General features: G+C 40.1%; 1 protein-coding gene across 28 annotated transcripts in view; it reads left to right on the top strand.

Moving 5' to 3' along the window:
• The window catches only part of rbfox3a (RNA binding fox-1 homolog 3a), a 1730437-nt gene extending 1714985 nt beyond the window's left edge, over nt 1–15452 (top strand). For 10 of the 28 annotated variants that reach the window (XM_038776720.1, XM_038776727.1, XM_038776722.1 and 7 more), the window contains 5 exons: nt 4817–4895; nt 5428–5505; nt 6174–6246; nt 11779–11854; nt 14338–15452. In XM_038776720.1, coding sequence (XP_038632648.1) covers nt 4817–4895; nt 5428–5505; nt 6174–6246; nt 11779–11854; nt 14338–14374 — 343 coding nt within the window. In that variant the 3' untranslated portion in view covers nt 14375–15452. Of the gene's footprint in view, nt 1–4816; nt 4896–5427; nt 5506–6173; nt 6247–8192; nt 13016–13084; nt 13128–14337 lie in introns of those variants that run through there. The other 18 variants (XM_038776734.1, XM_038776733.1, XM_038776713.1 and 15 more) reach the window with 17 other exon arrangements.
• The last annotated feature ends 779 nt before the right edge of the window (nt 15453–16231 follow it).

Genomic DNA, 16231 nt, shown 5'->3' with positions numbered 1-16231 from the left:
TCCCCGTGTCTGCGTGGGTTTCCTCTGAGTGCTCTGGTTCCTCCCGCAGCCCAAAGATGTGCAGGTTAGCTGGATTGGCCATGATAAATTGCCCCGCAAGTGTCCAAAGATGTGAGGTTTCAGGGATAGGGCGTAGTTAGGGTTCTCTTTCAGAAGGATGGTGTAGACTTAATGGGCCGAATGGCCTCCTTCAGCTCTGTAGGGATTATATAGTTCTATGTTCTGCCCAAATCTTGTTTCTTTAAAAAGACTGTGAACTGTAAAATGTAAGCAAGGGTATCCATTGATCACCATTGTTTACCCTCCTTCTAAGGTGACAATAAAGGCATGATACTATGTTGTGGTAATGAAACTAGCGGGGAATTGTCCTCTTTGTCATGCTCCATGAACAAAATGTCAAGGGCATGAGCATCCACAGGGCAGGTGTAAAAATGGAGCAGTAACTTATCCAAGGTATTGACTCTTAAGATAGCATCGAACTGGGAACAAATAAGCTGGCTGTCATTTTGATTGGAGACTGCTGCAGTGTTCGGCGGAGTGTATACCGAGTATTTATATTCCTCTTGTAAGTTTCCTCCCACTCCAGTTGGCCTGTTGCATTCCTTGCACTTCCTTCTTGTCCTTTCTCCCTCTTGTACACATCAAGCTTCCCCCGAAATTCAGCAACTGCTTCAACCAGTGCACATTATTTTGTTATTCACAGCAGAGAAGGATGCCGTTCGGCCCATCGTGTCTGCATCGGCTCCCAAAAGAGCTACCTAGCTAGACCCATTCCCCAGCCCTATCTCCGTAGCCCTCTAAATTAATCCCTATCAAATATATATCTAGCTCTCTTTTGAAACGTCCTAATGGAATTCATCTCCACCACTCTCCCAGGCAGCGCATTCCAAACCCCAACAACTCTGAGTAAAATGATAGGGAAATTCACCAACTTCTTCGTGTAGCATAAGCTGCTTCCTTGATGTATGCTCTGACAAAGGAAGGTTCAGACTTGGAGATAGGTTTAACACATTTATTGAACAGTTAACAATTCTCCTACTTGAGTTCGACTCTCCTGCTAATCTTGCTATAGTAACTCAGTCTAACTAACCAGTCTGCTCTAAGCCATGCGGTGGGTGTGATGCTTCTGATCTGCCCCTGTCCTTCTCCCTGAGTGTCACCTGCGGAAAGAGAAAGAGCGTGTGTGCCCTGTCCTTTATATGGGTTGCCCCCTTGTGGTAGTGTCACCTCTGGGTGTCTTGACTGCCCATTGGTTGTGTCCTATTCTATGTGTTATTAGCTGTATGTCTGCATGTCATGATGTCCCTGGTGGACAGGGCTTTTCCTGAGGCTTACCTCAAGGCAAATAATGGCCCAATGGCTGTTAAATGGCTGTGAAGCAAAACAGCCAAGATGAAGGCAGGATCGCCTCTGTTTACACAGGAGTTGATCCTGTGTCTGTAAATGAATACAGGTATTTTGATTTCATTCTCTCTGGCCTTCTTTATTTGTGTCGCTACTTTTACTGAGTCATGTATCTCTGTTCTCAGATCTCTTTGCTACAAACTTTTCTGCCAAGGAATAAAATGGCTGCCTCATTCCTTCAACTAAAATGAACCACCTCACAATTTTTCTCTATTACATTTCATTTGCCATTTATTTGCCCACATAACAAACCGGTTTATGTCTTTCAGATTTTGATTGAGTCTTCCATATTATTAGCTAGACCTCCAATTTGCACATTTTTGGTGCATGTCCTCCAATTTTAAGCATATTTATGTCTGAAACAGAAAGTCCAAAGAAGGGAAAATAATTTTTAATCACAGCCAATTTCACACTGTGTGAATATTAGCGTGCCACATCAAATTATTTTTCTACTTTAACTGAAGCATTAACATGTTTATTTTAAATAAATTACTCCCTCTATTAAAATGGCAGGTAATAGAATTTCACAGAAATAGATCAAGTACTTTTCCACTAATATTCACACTGTATAAAGCCACAGCAATAACCCAATTTACATATCTAACTGCATTTAAACCACCTTAAAGCTATTTAAAATTAACATGGAACAATCATTCAGCTTCCAGTATAATACTGGCATAGACTGGGTTCACCACACTGGCTGTAACCGGCTTCATATTTGCTTTGAAATCTATGCATCAATGTGAACATGGCAGTCCTGCCCACAGCCTCCCTGACTATCTTGCATTTGTGTGCAGGAATAGCCTATTCGTCCCCAGGTTCCGCTTTCAATTTCATACCTTCTCCGCCACAAAGACTGCCTAGTTCAAGCCAGGAATATTGTCGCACCTTTGCCAGTTCTCGATTTAACTACTACAATCCTCTTCTGGTAGGCTGTGCCTCTTTCACACGCTGTTAATTTAGCTCATGCGTAACCCTGCTGTCCACATCCCATGTTGCAGCATGTCGTGCTCATCCATTACTCCTGTCGCCACTCACCTACAGCGGTTCCTGGACACCTCCACCACCTCCAATTTAAATCCCTCATCCTCATTCATAACTCCCTTCACCATAAAGCCCACCCTATCTCTGAACTCTCTTGAATCCTACAACTACACATTCTTCCCTTAACTACCTCCAAGAAATTTCCATTCCTCCCACTCTGAGCTCTTGTGTATCCTGCTTCCCTTCACCCCTCTATTGGCGGACTAGCTAACAGCTGTGTCAGACTTGACCCCACACTCTGGAATAACTTCCATAAACCTCTCTGCCTCCCTGGTATGGCTCCTTTGAAACTATTTTTTTTAAATCAAGCCTTTGGCCACTTTTCCTCATAATCCCTCCTGTTCCTCACCATTTTTAATCAAATGATAGCCCCTTAATGGGCTCTGTGGCATTCTGCCGTATTAAAAGGTCCAATATAAATGCAACTTGCTGCTGTTGTAGTAATTAGGGTAAATTTACAAGTGTCCCCTCTCAGTAACAAACCTCACCCACTGCAAAATGCGCATCACAAAATCAGATGCACAGCGCCCAGAATGTTGGAGCCATTGAAAACAATGATCAGAAAATGATGGGCCGTATGCGCGTCTGAATGGCAAATGTGTGCTCTTGTGGTTTGAGAATGTGAAAAAAAACTATTGCCTGTATGTAACAGTTTATTTTTCAGGAAATATCATTTTAGGACTGAAAAGTCCGAAGAGCCTCTTCCAGTGCGCTCAGTGAAGTGATCATGCACAATGAGGGCAGCACAGTAGCACAAGTGGATAGCACTGTGACTTCACAGCGCTAGGGTCCCAGGTTCAATTCCCCGCTAGGTCACTGTCTGTGCGGAGTCTGCACATTCTCCCCATGTCTGCGTGGGTTTCCTCCGAGTGCTCCGGTTTCCTCCCACAGTCCAACGACGTGCAGGTTAGGTGGATTGACCATGATAAATTGCCCTTAGTGACCAAAAATAAAGGTTAGATGGGGTTATTCGGTTACCGGGATAGGGTGTAAGTGAGAGCTTAAGTGGGTCAGTGCAGACTCGATGGGCGGAATGGCCTCATTCTGCACTATGTTCTACGTAACTATGTAACTATCTAATTCCTGAGTGCTCTACTTGGACAATCTTTATCCCATTTATAAATTCTACCAGTTAGTCGTTTGACTCTACAGAATTTGAGTATTGCTGGAAAAAAGGAGACAATTTTTGTCGAACCTTTGTCGATCCCAAGAGTGTCTGGGGAAACAACAACTTTATGTTGTACGAGGAGCTGATTGGTTGACTCCTAAAAGAAGCAGGACAACACGGTGGCACAGTGGTTAGCAGTGCTGCCTCACAGCGCCAGGAAACCAGGTTTGATTCCGACCTTGGTGGCTGTCTTGTGTGGAGTTCGCATTTTCTCCCCGTGTCTGCGTGGGTTTCCTCCGGATGCTCCAGTTTCCTCCCACAGTCCAAAGATATGCAGGTTGGGAGGATTGGCCATGCTAAATTATTCCTTAGTGCCCAGCGGTTGGATGGGGTTACCAAGATAGGGCGGGGGAGTGGCCCTAGGTAGGGTTCTCTTTTAGAGAGTTGGTGCAGACTCGATAGGCCGAATGGCCTCCTTCTTCACTGTAGTGATTCTATGACTTGCTTGAAAACATGACTCCCGCATCAGCTGCTTTCAGTGAAAATGGCTAAAGATTGGTAAGTTCAATAGAAAAACCTCTGGTGACAGCACTCAACTGCAGGACATGTACAGATGGAATAGATTCCAATTGAAAATGCTGTACTGGAGCATCCTCTAGCAGATCATTTATCGTTCACTACTTCTCTTCAGCATGATTACAGACAGTGGCAGTGCTTGAAGCTGTTGCATAAATGGAACCATGGGATGAAATTATTCGCACCAACACTGTAATCATCAAAGTAAAATTATAAATACTAATTAAAGCAGTTAACATGAGCAGGAAAGCACTGCGGTCGATTTGCAAGGGATCACAATTGGTTCATCGTAATATCTGAGTAGCAATGCTACTTTTCTATGCATGCAAAAGTAGAGTTTCTGAGCTCATCGCAATCTGACTGTGAGAAGGGTGTAGAGTAAGATACCAAATTCTGTGGGTTGCGTTTTTAAAGTTTCACTTTTATTTCCAGCTGCTGAAAAATTACTTCAAAATAATTTGCTTATCCTCTTATTTGGTCCTGTGCATTCCAATTCTCTGCTGGCCATGACCCGAGGGCAATCATTACATTAATTGCAAACACTGTCAGTCTCGAGGTCTGCTGGCTAAGTTTGAGTGCGCCCAATGCTATCAAAATGGGAACACTTTATTTGTCCCATGTTTGCCTTGCCCAATAGAAGCGAGTTGCTACTGCGTGTCACATGTATTTCTCCTTCTATTTCAGTTATGGCAGAGTATATGCAGCTGCTGACCCATATCACCACACTATTGCGCCAGCTGCAACGTACAGTGTCGGGACCATGGTAAGCATCAATAACTGCACGAACTGTTAGTAACTGACATTTTCCACAGAAATAATAATAACATGTACTTTGTGGGCGCGTGTCTGTGCCGATCATCCGCACGTGGGCACACACTCCCAAGTACACATAGGCTGTACTTTTAATGCATAGTAAGAACTTTCATAGGCAAGTAGCTGAGCCCTCTCCAGTTTTAAATCCAGCTATAATTTTAAGCAAAACACTGACCCTAAAACCTAAGCTATTTTATTAAAACCATGAAGGAACACACACTCACAGCACATGTTTGTACAGTCCTTCCTTTGTGGAATGAACCTTTTTAGATGGACCCCTTTGGTACTACTGTACTAGGTTTTCTGTTTTAGTTACTGCAGTATAACAGTGTGCCCGTAGATGTATGTGACATATACACATATGAACCAAACCTACAGATAAAAGAAAGAACAAATCACTACTGATAAAATGGCTGCGGCTGTCAATCTGTAGATCTGTTTCATAAAGGATGCACGAGTCACATATGTACGTTTATCCGCAGAGATATACACAGGAAAGCACTGGGAGAAACTACATCCCCTCACTGACGCCCAATGTGTGTTTTGTTTATGCCAACCAGGTAATAATAATGCAGATTCATAAACTAGTGTTACATTTATTAAACTGTTAAACTTAATTGCGTTGAAACATTTACATACCAATAACAGTTAAGGATTTTTTTTAATGTCATGAGAAAGCTGTTCGTATCCCATGAAGGAAATGCCATTTCCACAGATGCTATTCTATTGTAGTGAGATGACAGATAATGCAGCCCACAGCTTTGGAGACCACACATGTAACATGAATGCACATAGATTCAAATATATGCACAAGAACACATAAAGATAATGAAAGTGAATTATTAACCTTTTTCAGGGGGAACGTGCCTAGGCTTTTAGAGTAAACTTTATAAACTCCTCTGGTTTCTCGAATTGGAACAAAAAAGGTAATTATAAGAAATTCTGATACACCCAAAAATATTATGTAGTTTGGGAGAAATCTGTTATTAGAAAATCTGCTGGCTATTGGAACTCTAGCTAACTTAGACTTGGTCCTCTCTCGTCTCTGACATCATTGAATAATCTTCTCATTAGTATTTCTATTAGTAATTTCTTAGCTCCTGCCTGCTTTGTCTTGTAATTTCAACATGTCCAGTTAGAGAATCTCTTGTTCCCCCACTCATTTTTTCCCCCATTTTCTTTCCTCCCCCATGTTAACCTCCTGCAACCATGGCATCCTCCTCGTTAGAGAGAGTGGGACGGTTCATCTCAGAGATATCTCCAGGAATGCCGTCAATGCCAGTCCTTGGTTGGCCTACCAGGTAGGGATTAAGCATTGAACTGAACCCAAAATCCAAACGGATTTAATCAAACCAAATCCAATCAGAACTTTCTCCAGTTTGGATCAATTTTGCTACTAAAGTTTTCTCAGTCCAAAAAAAGACAGTCAAACTGGAAGGTTTCTGGATTTTGTGCAATTGCGACCATTCATTTGATTTGAAGATATACTTTTGCCCATCGTCTAGAGGCTATGGGTTGTTCCCACATATCCCACTGTATTCCTAACTCTCGGCCCAGATAGAACAGCAAGCAATTGCTTATCCTGGGCAGTGGTTAGAATACCATCTCCGAATGCTGATCCTATGCTTGCAAAAATGGAGTGCATGCAAATATCTAGGCAGGTCTGACCTCCAGTGATATAATTCAAAGCTGTTTGTGTAGGTGTGGAAACTAGAATTGTTGGAAGGATCATCTTCATTCTATCACCCAGGGAAACAGGTGAGCTACACGACCTCTGTGATCAACGACTCGGGGGTCTCAAGAATGCGGAGCTATCAAATGCACAAAAAAAACCCACATGCAAATGATGATGGATTTTATTTGGATTTAGAAAGATTGTTAACACGTGAAACATGGAAGTCAGAAAATACTTCAGTTGACACTGCAAACGATGGCTGGTCACTCATTTCCACTCTTAGGCAGTGCACTTGAGAAAAGGTGAACGTTCAGAGGACCAAACTGGACAATTCCCTTCACAGCTGGGCCATCTGATGCTTCACTCCTAACAGCACAATATTTGATGATGTCATAGAAGAACCAAGAGCACTAACAGAAAATAGTTTTATTTACAAATATATTTGAGTTGCAAAATGAAGGCTTCTCCTAAACTACCTGGTGTAACTGCTCTAAATTTAGCAACTTTTATTTTAGAATACTTCATTGCATACCTATTCATTTCACTCCTTACTTTATTATTATTTTCCAAGTGCAACTTATCATTTTTCTCATGGTATTAAAATCATGATATAGATTTATGGTATTTGAGTTTTGAATTGGTAGAATTCCGATTTTAAAACATTAGAGGATGTCGTTAGTAGCTAAATAAAGAGTGGGTATCTCTCCATCCTGCACACTTGTTCGTGATAAGTTCTCACCAATTTGAGACAAGATGCGACTATCCATCACAGCAATACCATAATGCAAAGCACTTTTTAATTCAACCCCCTGAGACTGTGCCACTATGGGCAAAAGCACTAGAAGCTATGCTATAGGTGAGGGCCCCTTGTGCCCAATGCAGCAGTGCAAGGAAGTCAACGGGGGAATTAATTAAAATGCAAGTTATTTTGAAATACTAAAAATATGTACATATATTTAGCATACGAAGGCCTAGGGTTTTTGTTTTTCTAAACACAGTTACCATCAATGTCAGGAGTAAATTCATACACATAGACTTGTTTCTCTCTCACTCTTTTCTGTGTGTGTGTGCGTTTGTGTATGTGCGTGTGGGTGTTTGTGCCTTTCTCCGTCTTTCGCAGTTCACACTCACTATAGCGGATACTATTACTGATACACGTGGTTTTTAGCTAGCTGTGCAGCCAACATCATGGATGAAAAAAAAATTCAATTTTCCATTTTGAGAGCCTCAACCAGAAAAAAACCCAAAAACATTTAAGATTAATGAATGGTGATTGCGGCAAAGCCCTCTGTAGCCGCTTTGCGGAGAGAGAGAAAAAAAAAGCCTGCCACTCCCTTGAGCTTCATCAGCGCAATGCCTTCGTTTAGACAAATGATTTAAATTTGCCGAGGTGACGTGCGTGTGGTTTCAAATCTTGCAAATCTCCGGAGCAGCTGCTAGCTAAAAGCTTTCATTAATTAAGATGATTTTTCTCCCTTCATTCTCTTAATTAGATTTGTGGCTTGTGTTGCTGTAGCATTTCGTACATTAAAAAATATTTATTCGATTTTTTTTTCATCTTTGATGTTGCAGGCTAGCCTGTACAGAGGAGGGTACAGTCGCTTCACCCCGTACTAGCAAGAGAAACTCAGAGACACACTAAAACCCAGCAGGGCTAGAAACGTCTTCTCAGAAACCGTGGGGGTTTCGGCACGACATGCAGTAATGTTTTGTGCTGACACTCTCTGGTTAACATGATATTTTTACCTCAGATGTTTTTTTTTTGTGTTTATTACATGTTTTATCTGTGGTGACTGCAAATCTTTCTTGAGTTTTGCTCAGTATAATCTACTTTGGAAAATTTCTAATGTATAAACTTAAAAGAAAACGACAGGGGAAAAAATAGACTCGACAGTGACGTTGTTTTCTTTTAAAATTGGCATTCTCGTCGATTCGCACTAACCAGAGAGCTCTCTGGGTTTAGGTCGGGATTTTTTTTTTAATTTTTGTTTAAAAAGTGACTGTCAGCTTTTCAGGATGGTTGATCTCAAAGTCATTTAAGTGGGCGAGATTGTGTGTGAAATGGGGTACACACAGCTTTAAGGTGATAGTCAGGAAAAATAAAACCTACACAACATATAATTCCTCCTCGTCTTCTAATCACACATCGGATCCCTGTGAGATCCTCCATCAGCACCCAGTCTTCCCACCCGATAGCTAGCAAGTGTGACGAAACCTGACTCAAACTCATCACATGGTGTGCCTGGTGGATTGAAGTGTCAACCAGAACTGTGATTGAAACATGCACCTCATAACCATGATTGTGTGAAGTGAGCCTTTTAAAAGCCTTCTATGTTATTCATTTTTAAGTCTAGTTTGATTGATAGAGTAAGGAAACAGTTTACTCTTGTAGACAGCTTTAGTCTAACAATCAGTTTCAGTGCAATAATAGTTTCTTAACATAAATCAGAAGATAGAATGCTGTAAGTCCCTCACATAAGTCATTGCCAATAGAGCAGAGCATGTCCGGTTGATGTAGTGAAATTTGTATTCGTGCCTCGTCTGTGGAGGCTTTGTGTAAACACTGCTCGCTGTTACTAAACGAGTTGGAGATGAAGCCAAGTCACTGAGCTGGTATTGAATCACACTGGTTTACTATGGTTCAGCAATGTTCCACATTTAGTAAGTAGTAAAACCTGGTGGTTATGCCACAGTGAACAGAAAACAATCGACTTAAGGGGCAGGTCACCAATGCATTCATGCAAGAACAGATTTCCACATGGTAATAGGATACTTTGAACATAGCTAGTATGTAATAGTGTCTCAAAGGAGGTAGCAGCGCTTTTCTCCCCAGCATTGTCACTTTTTTCTACATCCCATTCCTCTTTTCCTCACTGTTTTGGGTTGAATGCAAAATTCATTTACTTCAATCCACTATTTATGTCTCCTGAGCTGTCACCTCATTAACTGTCATCGCATTTCCTTAGATCATCCTGGAGTTGCGAACGGCACAATAAGCTGACCCCAGCAATTGAAGATGGTTCAGTTACAGGCTAAAAGCTTTCAAACGCAGATCAAAAGTGATTCTCCTGGAAAGAAACGTAAACATTCTTTACTTTGGAAATTCAGTATGGCTAGCTGTTTTTGAAGGCATTCCAATTATTCATAAAATGCTCCTGATAAGCTAACATTCTATTGCAGTACAATATGTAACACAATTCGTAATTATATAATTTTCTCGGTTAAGCCAACAGGCAGGGATTTATTAGCCATGAATTTTCAAGATCAGAATTTTAGGTCCCCCATTCACAGCATGCAATTATGTAAATATTAATGCCTGACTTACAGAAATTTGATGTAACTGCAATTTACTAAATGGAAGTCAGTTGCCTGATAAGCACTTTATCACCTTAAAAAGAGGCTTCTGGCTTTTCAAATGGGTATGTTTACTAGAGAGAACTGTCTAAAACAGTTGGAAAAGGAATTAGATTCTTATTTTTTTCTTGGTAGAATTAGCATTGCGGCCACACATATCATGTACATTTGATAGAAAAATCGTCACTCAAACAGGAGGAAAAGCTAGCGAACAACACATTTTTAAAAAAAACAGGTCATTTCCATTTGGAATTTTGATTCTGTTAGTCTTAAGTTTTTTTTAGTATAACGAACACAGCTCTGCGAGGACTCCCTCGAGTATTGAATGTCCCAGCTTTTTCCAGTGCAAGTTTTGATATCTTTTTAATCATCTCCGAGGATGGTTCCTAAAGTGTGAATTGTGTAACGAGATTAGATTATGAAGTACGATATGAGATGGGGCTGCGTGAATGAACCAAAAAATTGGAATCACATTCCATTTTATTTCTGACATCTCTGAGGATTAACTGGAGCAGAGTATGTTCTGAATGTTGTGTAGGTTTCATAGTGAGATCAAGGCAACATAATTAAAACCGAGGAGTTATCTTAAGATGTGTTGTGTTTTGCTTGTTGTGCAGATTTTTATTTTTTTATTTTCTTGTAGCTTATTTTAGGTTTTGATTTTCTTTTTCTTTACTGCCAAAATATATTCTGTTAAATCAAACTCCAAACCATTGCAATATGGTGTATTATAGGTCAACCTGACTCAAGTATTTAAAACTGAGTATTTATTAGCATATGATTGTCTTCGTATACGTAGATTAAAATGAGTAAGAGCAAACTTAGAAAATTGTATTCATCCTTTTATACATTTTCAATATGTGCACATAAGTATTCCATGGATCATTTTTTTTACAAAAAAAAAAGAAAAAATAGCTTTAAAAAAGGCACTGTTTATACTTTTTGGGGAAAATAAATAGCTAACACCTTTATAAATGTTTACTTATTAAAAATTATGTGAATTGTGTGCTGTAGAAATATATTACACGATGTGTTAGCTGTAAATTCCACTGGATAGAATTAAAGGGGGGGTTAAAACTGGGAAAACAATCAACAGAATTTTGATTACCTTTTTAAAATGCTCTCTTGACAAATTTACTCCACACATAGGATCAACTCTTCAACATATTCCAAGCTATAAAATTATTGCGCTGTATTGTTTTGACTTTAAGAACTTATTTCCACCTGTTACTTCAAACACAAATGTCATCACTTTGAGCTTATTGTCTTTCTTGAGACTCTGCTTCCTCTGGCAGCTTAGCTGATCTTATCTCCTCTTGCCTACACTTGGGGTTTGCGTATTTTACCTAGCATGTTATTACATGCTTTTGAAAGCATGCCTCTCTTATCACGTGTTACAGAGACTTATACCCATATGGAATTCAGAGTTAACTCTTCATCGTTCATCGCTGTCTTGATTTATTCATTTTCCAATGTTTGAGTTAGTGGGGATAATTTTGACATTTGACAATAGTATGAAGTGAGCATTATTGGGATGGCCACCCTGTTTTACCTGTTTCCGAAAAGCAAAACCAGGCAAGGGGTATAGCGGGCAGTCAATTCAACACTGCCCATTTTACCCTATTGGCAAAAACTCTAATTAACCCATGTGTTTACAAAGTTTTACGCCCGGAGTCTCCCTTTTATTGTGCACATCTGTAAATATGTGCACATGTTGGTGCATTATAACTCTGTGACTGTCCCTTGTACACTGCACAATGTTATTTGAATCTATATATATACATTTTGCTTTGCATGCGGACAGGGCACACTAGCCCAATGTTCGTGACCATACCAGAATTTGAACATGGGAGGAATGGACGGATTATTACATTCACGAGGTAAGTCTCCATTCCTCTTGATATGTTTCAAACAAGCGCGCACCCTCCTGAGGTGTTTTCTGGGCTCCGTTTTCAGTGGGAGGAGGAGTCCCCAAAAGAAAAACACACAAAATACCCAAGAAGCTCGGCATAAGTCATCTGCGAGCAAGTCCTACCTCTGCTCACTTTGACCTTCCGATTGTGATTACAAACCATGGGGAAAATCACTTCTGTGGTGCTCCCAGCTGACTTTACTCAACCCCAACTACTGATATGCTACTGGTTGGCAAAATCAGGAAATTAATGGGTAAATATCCAAAACAAGCAGTATCAGTCCTCATTCAAAAAATGACAGTACACTGTGCACTATGCAAAATGTAGACTATTTTTGTTGCTATTTTCATTTTAGATCTCATATATTCACGAAAAACAACTGTCTGGCACAGAAATTACTGTTACCAAAATGGCAATGCCCAGCATTGTATGAAGACTTCCTGTGCTAAACCATTAGTCTTAATGGCTAAACATGTTCAGAACTCTGCTGTCGAGGAATTTCAACACAAAAATGAATCACCTTAATGTCACAATGACCAAATAATGAACAAACAGCAATTTTAACTAATCTCCTTCGGCAAACAATCCAAAACAATTCACAATATTTCATTTTAAACCATTACAAGTAACGGAGCAGGAATGTGATAAGTTAGTGAAGCTAGCTTAAGGAGCTGGCCAGGGTCAGTTGTGGAAGGGGTTATCTAGTCATGGAAATATGTGTCACATCAAATGGCCGACTGTTGGCATATTCACTGTTTGTTAAAGGTGTGGTTCATCACACTTTTGGAAATGGTGTCCATATTTCCACACAATATAACAACAAAAGCATTATCTCACTGTACTCTGATCCATTGTTTAATCCAATGAAAGAAAGATAGTTAAAACTAAACATTTACTTTTTGGCAAATTATCATATTTGTTAAGATAGTCCACCAAGGGGTGATGAGATGTGAGGAATATTTTCACCTACTGCCACAAATCTTTTTGCTGAATTACAGTCGGCCCACTGCCGAACATTGGCTTTATCTTTCAGGCCTTCCCATCCATGGTAATCTGTTTTTTTGTATAATATAAAGTTACTGTCCTGTGTGTGTCATAGCTGCACACAAGGAAGTTCTTTCTCTGCAATACCAAAAGAAGAAAAAGCATCCTAATGTGTGAATTAATTTGTCAAATACACAAAATTTATCTTTTCAGAAACACAGCAAATAGCAAAAGATACAAAAATTGACAGAGAAAGGTAACTGAAATTTCTGTTGTATTTCTTGTTTCTCCCTTTCTCAATCTGGTACAAAAATAGTTTTTATCAGGAACAGATTTGTACAGAAATTCATCATTCTTGTTGATAGAGTTGAACTAATGTAATAATATTCTAGGGTCCATAATATTAACCTTTCCTTGCTGGTATTCCATTTACATCGTCAAGCTATTTTAAAATGTTTACAGTATATGCATTTCCTATAAATATGTTGAGATTAGTGTTTGCTTTAAACACTTTCTTGCTAAGCACTTTGATAAACTACAGTCGCATCTCTTTGCTGCAAGACGTTCAAAGGCAGCCGCAATTAAAAGGGGTTACAAAATACTCCTTTGATCGTTTCCAATCTGCAATTTTTAAAGTGTATTTATTTGTCTTCAGTAGCTACAATCCCCTTCTTGGGCTTACATACCTGCTGTCCTTCCAATATCTAAACCATTAAATCCACACAACTGTCTATATACAGATCAACAGTTGCTATGTCCTGGCTTATTTATATTATTAAAAATAATATAGAACATCTATATACGGAGGACTATGTATTGTAGTGTGCTAAAATAATGTCTGTTTATGTGTGGGACGAGGGTTCAAATAAATCCCAGGCCGGCCGGGGGAGCGGGGGGGAGGGGGGGGGGACTAAAGGTATTCCTCCTCTGATGGTGGTTGGCTGGTATAGTGAGTTGTCTTTAGGATCTAATGAAAATTCTGGTCAGATATAATTGTTTGGAAGACAAACATCAGTGAGTTTGACTAATTTCAAAATAGCTTCCGATTACTATAACGCAAGAAGAGCACAATTAGTTTAGCAATCTCTCTCAGAAAGGATGTAGTGTCTTGGGTTGAGGTGCACCAAAGGTGAAATATAGGTGGATTGCTTCCCTGAAGCAGACTTGAGCCTAGTCATACTGTTCATTGAGTTCACTGGGTGCAAACAAGAAAACAAATCTCTCTGCTGCATATTTTGCTGTCCCTTGTGTGGTTAAAAAAATGTATAGGTGGGTGGGGGGAGGTCCATGTACATCAAGCTTGAAGCATTGGTGTATCAACACGGAAAGATGACTTATTGATGCATTCATGCTACTTTGAGGATAGATTGCTATTTCATTCAATTAAAGATCTGTTGACTAATACATTTATCAGAATTATCTCCAAGCCAAACTGTGCAAGTTCTTTCCTTCATCTTATATTCTAGTGACTCTGGCATGACACAGGTGCACTGTACTAAATGAAGGGCTCAGAAGCTGAAATCCATGGATTCTGGGAATACAGAACCTTGTGCCACACCTACAGCAAACAAGATGTGGAACGTACGCAAGTACTGCCATATGGAAAAGAATTGTACGTTGTATACCATGTGTACGCTCAAACTCCTCCTTTTTATAACTCCACTTGTATATAGCCCTTTAGCTGCCACCCTTGTGCAATAGATTATAACACAGCCTGACCTTTCCTCCCATTGAAACTAATGGGAATGTCTCTGGGGCAGTAACAGTGTCATTGCCCAGTTAAGTGCATTTTTGTTATGCATTGAATCATTCTTGTTGTTTTCAATCGGAGCGAGAAGAATTGACAGCTCTCAACAAAAGAAATTGAGCAAAATAATACCTGTAAACATTTCAAAAACAAATCAACTTATCTTTTTAGGACTTTCAGTGTCCTAGAATGGAAACAGGTTGTGTTGTAAAAGATTTTGAAACAGCCTGACGTTTCAGGACTCAAGAGGCCCTCGTTTCACCCCATCCACTCCCTCTTCCTAGGCCTAGACTCTGTGGTCTCGTTTTGAACTGCAGAAGTGCCCCATTGATCAACCCTTGATGTTATGATGCTGCCTTGGCCTAGGGAATGTTATTATGCCGCTGAGTTAGTGATGTCCTAGTTTCAGTCCTCGGGACCTTCACGTCTCAATATTTGAATCTCTAATGCCCTCTTGGCCTAAGTATCCCTAGCTTTGCCTGGCCTTTAGCTATCCAGACACCTCACTCCACAAAACCATCACTCTTCCAAGCCACACAGTCTGCAATTCCATCTCAATATGAAAGACTATTTTGCTCAGCCCTTGTCTCCTCGGTGCTCTCTCAGTCCTGGAACTGCATGTTGTTTAATATCCTGTTAGTACCTCATGTGCTTTTAACTGTCTATATGCTGTTGGTTCCTAATTTCTTGCTCTCTGCTGCTGCTCTGGTAGAAACCTGCTGATTAGAGAGCTGTAGTTTTAGACCTCTGCCTTCCTTTTTCTGTCATTCTGTAAGCTTCTAATGTGATTCAATTAACAATATCCTTAATAAAGATTGTTTCTTTCTTCAACAAAAAAAATTATTGTTCTGAATTTTTTTTTAAGGGGCAATTCACTAGCAATATACTTCTGGCAAAACGCAAGGCTTTAAATAAAACATCCATCAAAGTTGGCAACGGATCCCAGTAGAACATTTTTTAATAGGATGCGGTTGTCACTGGCAAGGCCAGCATTTGTTGCCCATCCTTAATTAAGTGGCTTGCCACACCACTTCAGAGGACAATTAAGAGTCATCCACATTGCCGTGGGTCTGGAGTCACAAGTGGCCCAGAGCAGGTAAGGATGGCAGATTTCCTTCCCGAATAAGACATTAGTGAACCAGATGGGTGTTTACAACAATCTATGATAGCTGTCATGGCCACCATTACGGAGACCAGCTTTTGAATTGAATTTAGGAACAGGCCTTTCAGCCCATCAAGCCTGCTCTGCCGTTTAATACGATCGTGGCAGATTGGACACTTCAATGCCTTTTACACTCACCATCCCCATAACCTTTGATGTTACTGTTAATCAGAAATCTTTCAATCTCTGCTTTAAGCACACATGATGATTGATCTTCCACAGCCCTCTGGGATACAGAATTCCAAAGAGCCACAACCCTCTGTGTAAAGAAATCTCTCCTCAATTGCTGTTCTAATTGGCATCCCCTTTATTTTGAAATTGTGCCCCTTGATTCTGGACTCCAAAACCAAGGGAAACATCTTTACCAGCATCTACTCTATTCCTTTAAACTTAAATTCCATTAGCTGCCATGGTAGGATTTGAACCCAGAATGTTAGCCTGGCCCTCTGGA

This window comes from Scyliorhinus canicula, chromosome 18, assembly GCF_902713615.1.
Source record: "Scyliorhinus canicula chromosome 18, sScyCan1.1, whole genome shotgun sequence".
NCBI classification, from domain to species: Eukaryota; Metazoa; Chordata; class Chondrichthyes; order Carcharhiniformes; family Scyliorhinidae; genus Scyliorhinus; species Scyliorhinus canicula.
Note: the sequence above shows the minus strand (reverse complement) of the source record. Positions and strands in the feature narration are given on the sequence as shown.